The 15612-nt window shown below is 34.7% G+C and overlaps 4 protein-coding genes across 4 annotated transcripts; all 4 read left to right on the top strand.

The window, feature by feature from the left end:
• The first annotated feature begins 1305 nt into the window (after positions 1-1305).
• Positions 1306-6843, top strand: LOC125860364 (uncharacterized). The gene is made up of 2 exons (XM_049540303.1): positions 1306-1740; positions 6277-6843. Exons 1-2 carry the CDS (start codon positions 1549-1551, stop codon positions 6634-6636), a joined length of 552 nt encoding a protein of 183 aa, XP_049396260.1. The 5' UTR covers positions 1306-1548; the 3' UTR covers positions 6637-6843.
• Positions 6844-7432: 589 nt separating this feature from the next.
• Positions 7433-7846, top strand: LOC125859199 (uncharacterized). The gene has a single exon (XM_049538903.1). The coding sequence runs from the start codon at positions 7433-7435 to the stop codon at positions 7844-7846; it is 414 nt and encodes a 137-aa protein (XP_049394860.1).
• Positions 7847-8403: 557 nt separating this feature from the next.
• On the top strand, positions 8404-9524 carry LOC125857540 (classical arabinogalactan protein 9-like). Its single transcript, XM_049537139.1, has 2 exons — positions 8404-8632; positions 9295-9524. The coding sequence occupies exons 1-2, from the start codon at positions 8404-8406 to the stop codon at positions 9522-9524; spliced, it is 459 nt and encodes a 152-aa protein (XP_049393096.1).
• A 945-nt stretch (positions 9525-10469) lies between these two features.
• Positions 10470-15426, top strand: LOC125858617 (cyprosin-like). The gene is made up of 14 exons (XM_049538445.1): positions 10470-10515; positions 11315-11681; positions 11908-11968; positions 12071-12165; positions 12236-12348; positions 12625-12793; positions 12879-12918; positions 13003-13067; positions 13154-13267; positions 13506-13570; positions 13660-13819; positions 13982-14098; positions 14871-14956; positions 15049-15426. The coding sequence occupies exons 2-14, from the start codon at positions 11337-11339 to the stop codon at positions 15131-15133; spliced, it is 1515 nt and encodes a 504-aa protein (XP_049394402.1). The 5' UTR covers positions 10470-10515; positions 11315-11336; the 3' UTR covers positions 15134-15426.
• The last annotated feature ends 186 nt before the right edge of the window (positions 15427-15612 follow it).

Raw genomic sequence — 15612 nt, forward strand, 5'->3', positions numbered from 1 at the left:
GGACATAAGTTCTTTAAAAAATAAAGTTATATAATTTATAAAATACTAGTATGAAATAAAAAATATAAAATTTATGACTGGTAAAAAAAAGTTAAAATATAAAATTTATGTCTGGTAAAAAAAAGTTATTTAGAATTAGGTGCAAAAAAAATTAAAAACTAACATTAAAATTGCCCAAAAATGCAAATGACCCAATGAACACACAGTTGAAAGCAATACTATGGACACCATTATTTATACCAAAAGTAGCCACTTTTGGTTTGTTTCAAATTTTAACCATAATTTAGGAAGTATTATAAATCTAGCAACAAGAAAAAAATGATTTGTGTAAGCATAATCCTTAAGTAAGCCCAAATGAAGGTTTGAAGTCAATAGAGACATAATATCCGTAAGTCTCGCAAAGAGAATCATATCCATAACTATTTATTGAAATTAATAATTATTTGAATAATTTGAAAATTAGACTTTGTAATAATTTAAGTTGAAATTATTATAATCCGAACATGTTAGAATTGATTCTTACAATTATATATAAATAATTTACATTCGTCAAATTTTTAATTTTCTATTTGTAGTTGTGGATTAGGCGCACGATCATGATCTGATGTTAGCGAGACTTCTTTGATCTTTTGAGTTTATAATTGTCTTGAATTCAATATCTACTCTATTTAAATATCCATACTAGCATAGTGTAGACCTTGAATGCCTCTTTCATGGCCTTCTGAAGCTCTCGATTTTTTCTTATACTTATTTAAAGATGCATATATTCAAAATGTTGTGTTTTAAATTACATATTTCGTAATGCTTTTCATCTCCTTACCCTATCGTGTCTCCTATTTTTTCATTTGAAGTTTCTTTTTATAACAATTACAATATCCGATTAAACATATCATTTAAAATTGATCCTATAAAATTTATTGATTATCAAAAACAAAATACATATAGTATTTTTGATTTCACAAAAGTTCCTTCTTCCTTTGTTTTGGCACAACAATAAAACTAGGATTATAATTAAATCAATTTATTCTATTAAAAGAGGTGTGTATCTCGAACTATTTCACTAAGTATTCGTTATTTTTATATACAACAAACATCAAATAACTTTGTTCATCAAAATTAAAATAAATGAGAAAAAATAATCTAGTATTTTATCTTTACTGAGAATTGCACCCATCAAAACACTAAGCAATTTCTTTTGATATACTTAGCTTTGATGAGTAAAAAAATATTTCATAAAATTAATCGAGACGGAACATCGAGTACTACCTCTGACAAGTCACATTTCAGTGCCACGGTGGCATTAACAGCATAAAATTTTTGTCGTCTCATCTCCTTCTTCCTTTTTATTCTTTTTGAATATTTTTCTCTTAAAAAATTCCAATTTCTTCGTCAAAAAGGCAATTATCAGATCAAAAATTCGATTATTCATCTTCGATCGAATTTTTCACCGTCGATTCTAGTTCCGATAATCGACGATTTCATCGGAATCGGAAATTCGAATCAATCAACTTTGATCGGTTTTTGTTTTAGATCAGATCTGTAAAAGTTATGGGAGGTTTCGTATCGAGATTCTGGTTCATGATGTTTCCGGCGAAAGAGTACAAGATCATTGTTGTTGGATTGGATAATGCTGGAAAAACGACGACGCTTTATAAGTTGCATCTGGGTGAGGTGGTTACTACCAATCCTACTGTTGGTAGTAATGTTGAGGAGCTTGTTTATAAGAACATACGATTTGAGGTGAGCAAACACTGTATCTGAATTTCATAGTGCTTTTTTGTTTTGTTGAGTTATAATTGGATTATTCAATCATTTTGCATCAAGTTTATGCGTGAAATTGAGCACCAAACGGTGTGATCTAGTGGTCAATGAAGTGGCTTAAGAACTGTGAGGTATTAGATTAATTCCTAGAAGAGACGAAAACACTAGGTGATTTGTTCCTATCTGTCCTAGTTTTGGTGGCCTTGGTGGATAGAGAGTTACTTGGTATCTGATGCTGGTCGGAGGTTGTAGGTATCATGTGGATTAGTATAAAGTTGTTCCTTAGTGGACAGAGTTACCTGATACCTATTGCTATTATGTTGTTGGTTGGAGTTTGTAGGTATCATGTGTAATTAGATTCATGAGTGAAAGTGTAGTACAAAGTTGTTCCTTAGCGGACAGAGTTACCTAATAGCTATTGCTATTATGTTGTTGATGGGAGGTGATATGTATCCTAGTTTGACGAACTGTGCGGAAGCTAGGCCATACACCACGGTTATCAAAAAGGAAAAAAGGGGTTATGCGTGAAATTGTAGTATAAAGTTGTTATGTTGATAAAGAAGGATTGATTTTTTAAATGGGTAATTTTTGGGTTAGCTTGCTCCAAATTCCCCATAGAGGCCTGTCTTGAACTCGTAATAGCCTATGCATAAGCAATTATCGTGATTGAGGAAACTATTTTAGTTTGGCAATGATTCAGCCTAGATTATGACATTGGATGTCTGTTAATCTCGGACAGATGGGAAGAAATAGCTTTACCTTCTTCTCATGCTGGGATTAGAACCCATGTCTCCCATGGGCTTCAATTCCAACTACTTTGAATTGCACGAAACCACACACTTGGGTGCTCAGAAAAGAACGATTTTTGTTTAACAGATATATTACAGAAATGAATTGGTTTGATCCATATATATAAATGGTAATTGCAAGTTGAAGAGATTTATTTAGTATTATCATTTAGTTTTACTTGTTTAACTTGGTATACGTGCTCAGAAATGAACTGATAGACATTTGCTAACATGCTTTTGAGAAGGTTCTGGTTGCTAATGGGAAGAGCTCAGTTTGTTCCATGCTAGTGATTAGCACTTGTAATGAAGAATTTATCCGTTTCTCCTGGAATGGTGGTTAATGAGATGTTATTACTATTAGACGAATTCTAGTATGAGAACATGACCTCTACATTGAAAATAACCCTGGTATTGACCCGCTATTTACTTTATAGTTTATATAATAGGCTAGCAGCAGCTAATGTGTACCAATCTGGAATCATTTAAGAAATTGTCTTTTATGATATCCCAAGGTCTGTTTGGACAAACACATATTCAGCTGGCAGTGTTAAGCTTGTCAGATTAAACATTTTTTCTTTTTCTTTTTAATTTGAAGTTGTTCTGATATTTCAATTATAGTGTGAGTGAGAGATACGATTCTGTACAAGTCTGTCTATGAAAATAATAATAATTTGAAGATTTTGTTTCTGAGGAAGCTATCCTTTATAAGTTGATTGTGTACATGATGGTTTTCAATATCACTTAATCTGATTAAGTGACCGAGGATAGGACAGATGTCGGTAATATAGGGATTCACCAACTTAAATTTAGTAGTTGGGAATTAGAAAATTTGAGGTGGATTTTGGCTGAACTTTTGAGGAAATGTATCACATGTTAGTCTAACTGATGGATCAAATGATGGAGAAGTAGTGGGTCAAGTTTTTTAGAATCTAGGTGGAGGAGGAAGACGAAGCAGAGGTAGAAGAAGGGTGAGGAAGGCAATAGCTTGTTCAGTTCTAACTCAGAAGGGTTAATCTTCACAGAAGAGGATCATTTTGACAGGACTAGATCAAGTTGTGCAGTTCTTTAATCTACAAATGCTTGCTGATGACGAAAAGGAACTTCTTATAGTTTATTGATGTGATGGGGGAGAAAGCCACATAAAGTATGAATAAGAAAATAGAGAATTCCACAAGAAGTACATGATTGTGAAGAGTCCAATCATCTATGCTGATTGGAATATTTAAGTGCTCCAAAAAGGTTAAAAAAATAGAAAAGTTACACCTATTTGTACTTAAGTAGAAGTGTTTGATATGTTGGAAGTAATTCTCCATGTATGTTTTCATAGAAAGTGTTTTTCTAGTGTTTGGTTTGTGAATGGAAAATAAGTTTTTGGCAAAAAGTATGTACTAAATATTAATAATGGTGTCAGCAAAGCATAGTGTTTTGATGGAACTTTTTATTACTGAAGATCAATAATTATGTGGTAGTTGGAGCAAGTAATATGGACTTAAGAATTAAAGATAGCAGAAAGAAAGATGACTTACTTCCTAAGTGAGAGAAGTAATTTCCCCCCTCTTAATAGCAGAAAAATTGGCTTCTCTTAAAAACGATATTTGTCTTGCCAAGAGCACCCTAAATACTTATCTATTTCTCTTTGTCCATAGTGTCTACATGAGCGCCAAATTGGTAACTTCTCATGTTGTCCTTCAGTCTTTCTACCTCCTCAATTTCCAGTCTAGCGACATCTGTCTGAGATTTGTAGCACCGCCATTCAGTTCCAAACATGTTCCACACAATATACTATAACCTGTATGTAATCGTGCAATGCAGCAACGGTTAACATCCCAGTAGGAATGGGCTAGTTGGATGTCAATCTGCAGAGTAGGATTTTGGGCGCCATTCCTTGACTTAAGTTGTTTCAGCCCTCGAGCGAGTTTAAAGAACTTTCTATGAAAATTCTTAGTTTGGGTAATTCATAATTGGATCTTCTGTGATGAGTGATTGAGTGGTCCTTCTAGTCCCATGTTGCTATTCAATTATTTTGCTGTTTGATGCAGCACATGAAATATTAAACAGATGAAGTAGGTTTATAATGTGCAACTTTATTTTCATGATGACAACTTGTGAAATCATCTTAAGTGCTGTTTCTTTTTCTCATAATGGTGTTCTCTCAGAACAATTGACACCTTGACAGTGTGGTTTTACATGATAAAATTCTTCTTTTTCGATAACCGAGAAATCCCGAGGGCCAGTGGCACATGGTCCGCAGTGCTGTGGATAATTGGCTCACCCCTCTACCCTACTTTACTTTTAACCTTCTCCACTTAAATTCCGGTCTTTTGGCTGCACTAAGGTTCGAACCTGTGATGCTCGTAATAAGACTCTTAACTTAGGTGGGTTATAGTGATGCTAATTATAGTGTTCTCATTCTTTTCCATCTTTATGCACAGTGCTTTATTTCTTTTTCCCTACCCTTTGTGGAAGTTGATTCAGTAGTATTTGTTGTTGCTCTTGTATCTTTTAATCAAAATGGTTAATTTTGTGGACCCATTATCTCTAATGAGGAAACATTCATCGCTTAAACAGTTAAATGATCTTATGGTCATAAAGGCCACCTAATAAAGAAGAATTTCACTTTCTAAGAGCAGGTAAGGGTACCTTTTGGGCCTGAAGTACTGGAATTTCTAAATTTCTCTGAATGAAATAATTCTGATGACTTTTTAATCTGTGAAAATGAAACCGTCTACAACACAGTCAAAGATATCTTTTCCTTGAAAAATGACTACTACTATTTTCTGAATCACCCCAAAACCTACAATCTTTTTTTTTGACCAAATTACTTCTTTTGCCCTAATTGAAAGATGTCCTAGTTACATGTGTGTCTCTCAACTCTCAACATTATCAGCTATTAATATGAGTGCCTCTGGCAACCTTTAAGGTCACTAAGTAGGTAAGCATATTGGATTTCACTATAATTCTGTCTTGCATTCACCCAATTTAATAATAAAATTGTTTTGTTGCTCAGGACTAGTAATGCTAGAGCCAAGAAAATACTTCTGCTGAACCTATCTAACAAAAAAAGGTTTTACCTCTGCTGAACCCCTCTTAACAACCAGAATAACTGAGGATATTTGTTTACTTGAAACCCTGATTGATTTTAGTATGCATGACATGCTTTTGCTTCTAGGTGACACTTGACATAGGTTTATATCTAGTGCACATGGGTTCATGTTACATTGAGTAGTTTTGAAGTTGTGGTCTAGTCTGATTCAAGTGTGCACTATACTCCAACCAAACAATAAGGAGTATTTTCTGTTTTATGTGGACTTGGATAGGAACTCTTATGATCAATGGTGTATTGGCATTCAGTAGCCACTTATGAGAAATAATTGTCCTTGGTACCGTGATTGTTTTTGAGCAAACACTTTCTTCCTCTTGAAGCCAGGGAATTCTTTTACTAACAGCTTGAAGCATCTAAAGGCTGTGAAAACACACTTGTTAGAAAAGAAAGAGACCCTGTGATACCATCATTGACATTATTTCCTTGTTTCTGCCCTCTGATGTGTACTCCTTGTATTATAAGTTACCATTATCCTCTCACTTTCTTTCTCCATTGAAAAAGTGTATTGACAAAAGACTGCAGGTTAATTCACATGTTGTTTTGCCTTTTATATATGGAGAAATAGATGAGGGCAGTTTTGTTTATCTTACTCCTTTCTTTCTATTTTATGCTTGTTTTTATCAGGTCTGGGATCTTGGTGGGCAAGAAAGACTGAGGACATCATGGGCAACTTACTATCGTGGAACTCATGCTGTCATCGTAGTTATCGATAGCAGTGACAGAGCCCGTATTTCCACTATGAAAGACGAGCTGTTCAGGTTGCTCCCACATGAGGATCTGCAAAATGCAGTTGTACTAGTCTTTGCAAACAAACAGGATCTTAAAGATGCCATGACCCCTGCAGAGATAACTGATGCACTTTCCCTTCATAGCATCAAGAACCACGATTGGCATATACAAGCCTGCAGTGCCCTGACTGGTGACGGTTTATACGATGGTTTAGGATGGATTGCACAGAAAGTTCCTGGCAAAACACCAACCTAGACAAAGGGAATTGTTCTTTTTTCTGTATTCACAGAACTAATATGAAACTCCACGCCCTTGCTGTAAGTTTTTATGTGTAGTTCATACTCTTTACCATATGCATTTCCTTGAAGAGCTACTGGTTGAACCTTTTCTAATAGCTGTGACAATTGACTCCTGCAAGGATATACAAGATTTGAATATTCTGCATTGCAAAGTTTATATCATAACTCAGTGTAATCCTATAAGTGAGGTTTGAAGAGGATAAGATGTACGTAACCTTATCTACTTTATGGGGTAGAGCGTTTGTTTTCAAATTTCAAATTACCCTTGAACAACCCATATATTATATATTATATTTATACCTTTCGAAAACACATACACTTGACTACTTGTGCATTCAAAACAACTTCAGCTTTAAAAATATGTAGATATATAATTATAATCAAATATTATATTCAGGTGAATTATATTTTGCATGCACAGAAAATGCTCTACTACATTTTGGAAAAAGAAAATCTAGCTATATTATTATTTTGCTATAAGATAAACGTCCCTTTTGAATAATTACGTGTTCGATAGAGCGGTGGATCCATTGTGATTATTGCTACGTGGCTCCCCTATGCACACGTGTCATCGTTTCATGATAATAAATAAATATTACTACTTAGGTGTTATTTTCATTTCTTCACTACTCTTAAAAAATCCCTTCTACTCTCCAGAAGAAGAAATGTCTAGTACTGTATTAATGGCCATTTCACACAGTTTTTTGAAGAAAACAATTTCATTTTATCACTCAACTTGTACAACTTCGTTAATGGCTAAAACTGTAAGAATAAACGGCCCAAATCTTATTTCAGCCCATATGAAAAGTTACAACAATTATGACCTATCTGTTTTAGAACCTATAGAGATACCACCAGAAAAGCCTGCTAAGGAACCACCGTTATCACCTCCAAGCCCAGGCCCACCAATACCATTACCGCCCGATCATGATCCAGTGGGCCCAGACATGCCTGGTCCACCGCCTGAGATTGTTCCTCCCGGCGGTCCGGATGTTGTACCTCCGATGGGACCGGAGATTGTTCCGCCTGGTTGGCCGGATGTTACACCTCCAACACCACCGGAGATTGTCCCGCCCACCGGGCCGGATGTTGTGCCTCCGAAGGAGCCCGAACCTGAACCGTGGCAGGTTCCGCATCCTGATGTCCCATCACCCATCATCTTTTGATGATTTAGTGTCGGAGCTAGAATTTTAAATGAACTACTTTTAATGGATTAAGTAGATTTTGAATCAAGGCTAATTATGAAGATGTTTTTATGTTCTTTTTCATTTTTTTTTGCATATTGTGCGGAGGATAAAATAGAACTGTTCATTTTCTTGTCAATAAAAAAGATATGACAATCAAGACCACAAAAAGAATAAAATTTACATCTTTCAATCATAAATCGAAACATTGAACAAAATTAACAGAATTAAAAGTACATTCTCCTCTCAAACAATTTAACTTTGATTTTTTAAAAAAATAAAATGCTCATGCTATAAGTATACTCTTAATTTACTAAATTCTTCTAATAATATATATTGAAATTTTTAATGTACTAATCAAACTATTTTGAATTAGGACAGGTGTCAGATTGCATGGCCTCCACGTGTCTCATGAATAACACGTATCACTTGCACTATCCTATATACATTTTTCAAAAAAAGTTTGTGCTAAAACCAAATAAATGATATCTTTAATATCCCCGTTCTACTAAACAGATTACCAAAATAATTTTAAAAAAATGCTAAGAGTTTCAGCCAAATATTATACAAAATCTTCAATATTTCTTGTTCAAAATTTGAATATTTCACTTGGACTTACTAGAAAAATGAGCAAGGAAAATCTTCCATCTGATTTTCCTACTACTACCACACCACCACCAAATATCAGCACACCCACCGATGCACCGCCGGCTGTGGGGGATTCACCTTTCGTGCCAGATTTCGATGCCATTCCACCGATAAGACCAGGTAAATAATCGTTAAACTTTATGAATTTAATTTTTTTTATTAGGTTAAAAGATTGATAAGTTAGGTAGTAAATTACGAGATATATATCATTTAGTGATTTTTTCATATATTATAAGGTTTGATGTTATTCTACCGATAAAGTGAATATATAAGGGCAGATTTTCTAATTAAAACGTACAAGATATTGTTGGTGTCAATTTTATTTTTTAGTATTAGATTCGAACAAATATAAAATAGTAAATATATAATGTATTTGGGTGCGCAAACAGAATAATTAGTACACACATGACACTAGATATGCATCTAGATATGCATGTGTGTATCAGTTCAATTTTATACAAATTTAAGTGTTTATTTTTCTAACCTCAAAGTTGGAGCCTATATATGTCAAAGTCGAGTTAAATTGTACGTTTATTATTACCTCAACAATAATGAATAATAGGGGAAGATTCATATCGTTACAAGAAAGAGTTGCAACTTGTAATTACTTTTGTCATAGTTTGAATATTCAAATTTTAAAATATCTAATTTGACTTAAGCTTTAAAGATTAGTTAGATTGACTTTCGATCGAAAAGCAAAATAAAATGTAAGGAGTAATTTTTTTCTACACGAACTAAAACTATTAGATATAGATAGTATTAACACTATAGTTGAACTGCAGGTGAAAACCCTCCACCACCATCACCGTCACCAACCGCACCGCGGACCGATAGTCCTGAATTTTCCCAACCACCGAACACTTCTCCATCGGGTCACGAAGCACCACAACCACCTACATCACCACCTGGACAGCCGGAGGCGTTCCCACCACGCGCTTCGGACGCTACGCCTACTAAACAACCTCCGGATGCTGGAGAGCAAATTAGAACATCTAATGTTAGATCTGAGTAGTGAAATATCACATATTTTCCTTTCTTTCTTTTTTTAGTAATATATAACTATCTAATATTCGAAATTTTCTAAATCTCATTTAGAGGTTTATTTGTTCGTAAACTTGAAATGTACATGATGCTAAGGGTATATTTGAACTATGTACGTACTGGGTAAAACCTCCACTTTGTAATAGCCTACAAATTACACAGTGGATGTAAACCGCGCTAGGCAAGTCCTATGCAATGAGCTCAACTCAGAAGGCATTGAGGGGGGATTGATCATGGGTCATCCATGTGGATAACCACCCCTGAGCTATCCCGATGGACATGTACGTTTTTTCACGTAGTAATAATACAAAGTATTTAGTTTCGATGGAAAAATAAGTTTGCGCTTGAAGGGAAATTTGCATAGTTGGAGGTTTAAGCGTTCCATTATTTATCGTTATTATTTGAATTCGAGATCTTTTATCAAGCACAACGAGATTTTATCTATCTCATCCTGACATTGTTTAGATTAAATTTGGGTTTGATCGAATTCAGTTGTTTTTGTTTAAATAATATATTTGTGTCAATTTTTTTTTATTAAGTACTAATTATAATACATTAAATTTGAAACTCAAATGATTAACTAAACCAAACAAGCTCTTTTTTAAAAAAATTGCATGTTGTTTAATTTTGTGATTTGCATTATTGAGCCCTATTTGTATTTGTCTTTAATATTTTCCCTGATAATTTTCATATTTTTGCGTTATAATATCTCACAAGTTACGTTCACGGCTTACCTAAATAAACTAAAATTTTGCCCATCGCAAGTGTAGCAGTTAGCAATGTATACTAATTAGAAGAAATTGCATGGTGGTTTCCTGAAGTGTTGGACTTATTTGCTACCAAAATGATGGATGTTCATCACGCCTCTAAGTTTCTTCCTATATATAAAAATACTGACTACCCTTTATGTATTTTCGGAGTTAATTTGCATCGCTTGCTTTGCACATCGACTAATTCTACAGGTATTTGCTACCTTCCATCAGCACACAAATACAGTAATCTATTTTCTAGCTTTCAAGTCTAATGCAGATTGAATGCTCTTTAAAAATTTAAGTTATATATATTGATCAGAATGTTAACATCTTTTACACGATCATGGTAACTTAATTCGGTGACACAACTAGGATTTTCACTCTACTATATATACATAAAAAGTAATTTTAGTCATTTTATTCAGGTTACCGTTAATGTTAGTGTAAAGATTTACGTGTAATCATCTTATGAGTGATATGATTGTGTATGTATATTTAACGATCAATTCATAAAACTTAATCTCTCTTGTGGCTAAATGTATGATTAAAAGGTGAAATAGTAAATATGATAAGTCGTAGTAGACGTTTGTACATGAACTAGATGAAGTAATTTGTTAAAGGAGACGAAGCAAGGGGGCGAGAAGGGGTACATACGACCCCCTTTGCCCCTGAAAGACAAAACCCCTTGTGTCGAAAAGTTATATTGTATATATAAGGTCAAAACTATATCTTATGTATAACCTAGATGTTGATATGCTTCTTCTTGAACTAAGGGTCTATGGAAACAACTTATGTGCGTACACACTACCCTCTTCCGACCCTACTTGTGAGATTACACTGATTATATTGTTGTAAATAATAGATGTTGAATCCTGTCTTTGTATGTTTACTGCTTTATATTTTGAATCGCCATAGTGAAAATCTTGATTTCGTCACTGAACGTGAGGGCTATACCTTCCAAGAATTTGAACCTCTCCTTAATGTTTTTCATCTTTGTTTCTCTATGTAGAGCCTGGGAACTTGTGGACAGAATGAAGATCAAAGTTTTATTTGCAGCATTACTGATATGGAATTTATGTACCTCTTCCTTTGGCTTCAATAATGCATCTGCTAATAATACGATACGAATCGGATTAAAGAGGAGAACTTTGGATATTCATAGCATAAAGGCTGCAAGAATTTATGCTAAACATCATCATAAAGATTTAAACATGAATCTTGGAGCTCTTAGAGATGAGATAGTTTATGTGAAGAACTATATGGACGTCCAGTATTTCGCGGAGATTGGTATCGGTTCACCTCCTCAGCATTTTGCTGTTGTTTTTGATACTGCTAGTTCAAATCTTTGGGTCCCGTCCTCGAAATGCATTTTCTCTGTAAGTTCATCATGAAATTGTGCACGTCATTGTAGTTTCAGGAAGAAAATTGAAGTGTGTGACCGTCTCAGCTAAAAGCTTAAGCTATTAGCGAGTCCTTTTGTTAGCTCTAATACCATGGTGTGTGATTATCTCAGCTAAAAGTTTAAGCAATTAGCGAGAGAGCACACTTTTATTTGCTTGACTATGTTTTTAATCCCTTGTAAGCACTTTTTTTTTCGTGCAGATCGCTTGTTATCTTCATTCCAAGTACAGATCAAGACTATCGACTACATATACAAAAATTGGTATATAGCCAATTGACTTCAAAACTCCTAATTTCGATTAAATATAATATAATCTTTATACACTGCATAGGTTCAGTTAAATCTTTTGGCTTTCTACTGTAGGAAATCCTAGCAAAATCCCTTTTGGAACTAGATCAGTGCGCGGATTGTTCAGCCAAGACAACGTTAAAGTTGGGAGTTCTGTCATAAATCAGCAGGTGCCAATCTTAATTCTTTGTAGCTTGACGTATGTTCTTAACGCTAAATGTTCAACCAAAATTCTATCAGGTTTTCACTGAGGTAACTCGGGAGGGATTTTTCACATTCTTGAGTGCACGATATGATGGGGTACTAGGACTAGGATTTCAGGATGTTGCTGCAGAACGAGTAACGCCAGTATGGTAAACATCTCTATTTTGTTCATAGATTAGTATTACTTAGTTTTTCGCCAAATTTCTAATGCTTGTTTGACTGAAGCCAGCTGAGTCTGAATCTTATACTCCCTCCGTTTCAATTTGTTTGTCTGGTTTTGACTTGACTCAGAGTTTAAGAAAGTAAAGAAGACATTTGAATCTTATGGTCTTAAATTAAAGATATGTAGAATGTATCAAAATGTCCTTTAATTTTATGGTCTTAAAACATTTATCATGTGCACTAATTTAGCACGATATTGGCAGGTATAATATGTTGCTTCAACGTATTGTTACTCAGCCAATCTTCTCGCTCTGGCTGAATCGAAATCCTAAATCTAGGCTCGGGGGTGAAATTCTCTTCGGAGGGGTGGATAGTACTCACTTCAGGGGTCAGCATACTTATGTCCCAGTTGCTCAAAATGGTTACTGGGAGGTAACTAATTAAACCAAGTAGAGTATTTTATGCAAGTTGTTTAGTGTTTTTCTTCTTATTGTTTTGAGTTTGTTACATATTCCAGATTGAAATAGGGGATGTTGTTATCGGAAACAATTCAACAGGTAATATATATTCACAAACATATGTTGAAGCGTGTGACTATCTCAGCTAAAAGCTTACGTGACTTTTGTTATTTTCCACCACAGGTCTTTGCAAAGGTGGCTGTCCAGCGATTGTGGATACTGGAACGTCTTTTCTTGCTGGTCCGACTGTATGTGTTCTCATGGCGATTGCTCATTTTTCTTAATCTTATTCGTGACGTTTTTCTCATCCGTCTATGTATTTACTCGATTTCAGACTATTTTGACTCAAATCAATCATGCTATTGGAGCAGAAGGATTTGTTAGTAAGGAATGTAAAACTGTTTTCTCGAATTATGGGAATATGATTTGGGAAAACTTAGTATCAGGCGTAAGCTCCTTTTCTACTTCTAGTTGTTTTGGCCCTTTCACGGATTCTAAATGGTCTTTACCTGGCCTATGTTGCTCGGATCCTTCAAAAATGTCACCTTTGTGTGTCGGACCTCATTTTTGGAGGATCCGACACTGGTGCAGAGGCGAGGACCTGAGTAACACAGTTCCTGGCTCAACTTTGTAGGCAATATTTTACACATCAAATTCTTTTAACATTTCACTCTTTATCCCTGCAGTTACAACCTGAAAGAATTTGCCACAGAATTGGTATTTGTACACGTAACGGCACGTTTGATGTAAGGTTAGAATTTCGAACTCCTCTCCTACTTCCCCTCAAATGATGTAGGATTATAACGTTGAAACCGAGACTTTTATTGTAAACGTATGCAGCCACGTCGAGGAGAAAATGGTAGCTAGAAGTTCAAAATTGGAGAAGCTACCGAATGATGAGAGTGGTTTATGTTCTTTCTGTGAGATGACAGTTTTCTGGATGCAAGTAGAGCTTAGAAAAGAGACAACAAAGGAAAAAGCATTTGAATATGTTAATCAGGTAAATCCATTTCTATGTTTGCTCGGATTCTCCAAAAAATGAACAGCATTTAGAGAATCTAACACACATCCGACAACATTTGTGAAAGATATATCCAAGTAACATAAATCCATTTAAGAGATATCTATACTTGCATCTGATTACTCTTATTTTGTGTTGAAGCTGTGTGAGAAGCTTCCGGATCCTCGAGGAAAATCGTATATCAACTGTGACGTGTTTTCGCTGCCACATATCACAATTACCATTGGGAATAAACCTTTCCCCCTTTCTCCAGATCAAGTAAGTTGTTATCAAATCGTCTCGTTTATTTGCTGCAGATCAAATTACTCTGTGTTTCTTGAAGTTCTTTTATATATCCTTGCCACTTTGTCTACATATTTGGAGTGGTGACTATGAAATAATAGAGGAAAAATGATATTGATAAATTTTAATAGTCATATGATTTCGAGGAATAATCATTAATAAACCATATTGTGCTTAGAAAGGACTCAAAAGTGAAGCTTTCGAAAATCTTTGGAGATGTAACAATTACTCTGGGAGTCTTAAGATTGTCAAATTTACGCGGAAGTTTGTTGAAGTAGTAGAGAAACCATAGCCATTAGTTTATGTTCTGTTTGTTCTGGAGGATCAGAGGACCAACAAGGTGACTACTGCTAACCACAACAAAGCTCGAATAACTAAACGAATTCTGTGAGGTGTAAGGATGGTTCTTATTATCGTCCTGCTTAACATGCTATTACAATATGCATACTAGAAGCACTTTTGATCTCACACAACAAAGCTCGACTAACTAAACGAGCTTTTTGTGTGTAGGGATGATCTTCTTCGTTGGGCTTAACGTGCCATTATACAATGTGCATGCTAGAAACACTTGTATTCTTTCAAAACAAAAGCTCAACCAAGTAAACTTTTTCGTAGGTTGTAAGGATGGGTTTTTTCGTTGAGTTTAACGTGCCATTACAATGTTGCATACTAGAAGCAATGCTATTCTTAGGTATCTGTTCTCTATCTTTCACAGACTAACTACTTTCTGCTCGGTTTTTGGTAATAGTATGTTATCAGAGTCGAAGACAATCATGATACTCGCTGTCTTAGTGGATTTACAGCTTTGGATGTGCATCCACGACGTCCCCTCTGGTAAATAAATTAAATTGTTTGGCGCGAATTATGAATATTTTGTCACCTCTTCATTTGCACGAGAATGATTTTGAAATTCTTGATATTGGCAGGGTTCTTGGAGATGTATTCTTGAGAGCATACCACACTGTTTTTGACTTTGGTAATCTACAACTTGGATTTGCAGAAAGTGCTTAGGGCATAATAATTCAAGAGTTATGGCCAAAATAGATCATAAAATTGTTTGGTTTTGAAAGATTGGTGTTTGGTTTACTACTTAAACCGTCAGTTCAGTTTGTTGCTAAGAGTTCGATTCTCCACGCCTTGTAATCCTCCCCATTTCTCCTACCTCTACCTTTTTTTTTTTGCCTTTTTAGTAGTTAGAATGATGCATAAAGAGGTGGTGTATAAAATTGCTAATATATATTTATAACCTTTTTCTTACACAATGTATGATGTATTTTGCAATAAAGTTTAATATTTATAGAAAATAATAAATTGAGATTCATTATTTATTGATATAATATATAAACGTGTTTTTTAATTTGGCTTCAACAATGACAAGTGCTTTTGGAAGGCACTATACCACTGAGCTACGCTTTGTTTTTTGTTCAAGGGGTTCAAAACTAGTACATAAAGAAAATCCATCTTATAAATAAAAATATAATATATTTTTT

The sequence above is a fragment of the Solanum stenotomum genome, chromosome 3 (genome assembly GCF_019186545.1).
Source record: "Solanum stenotomum isolate F172 chromosome 3, ASM1918654v1, whole genome shotgun sequence".
In the NCBI taxonomy this organism is placed as follows: Eukaryota; Viridiplantae; Streptophyta; class Magnoliopsida; order Solanales; family Solanaceae; genus Solanum; species Solanum stenotomum.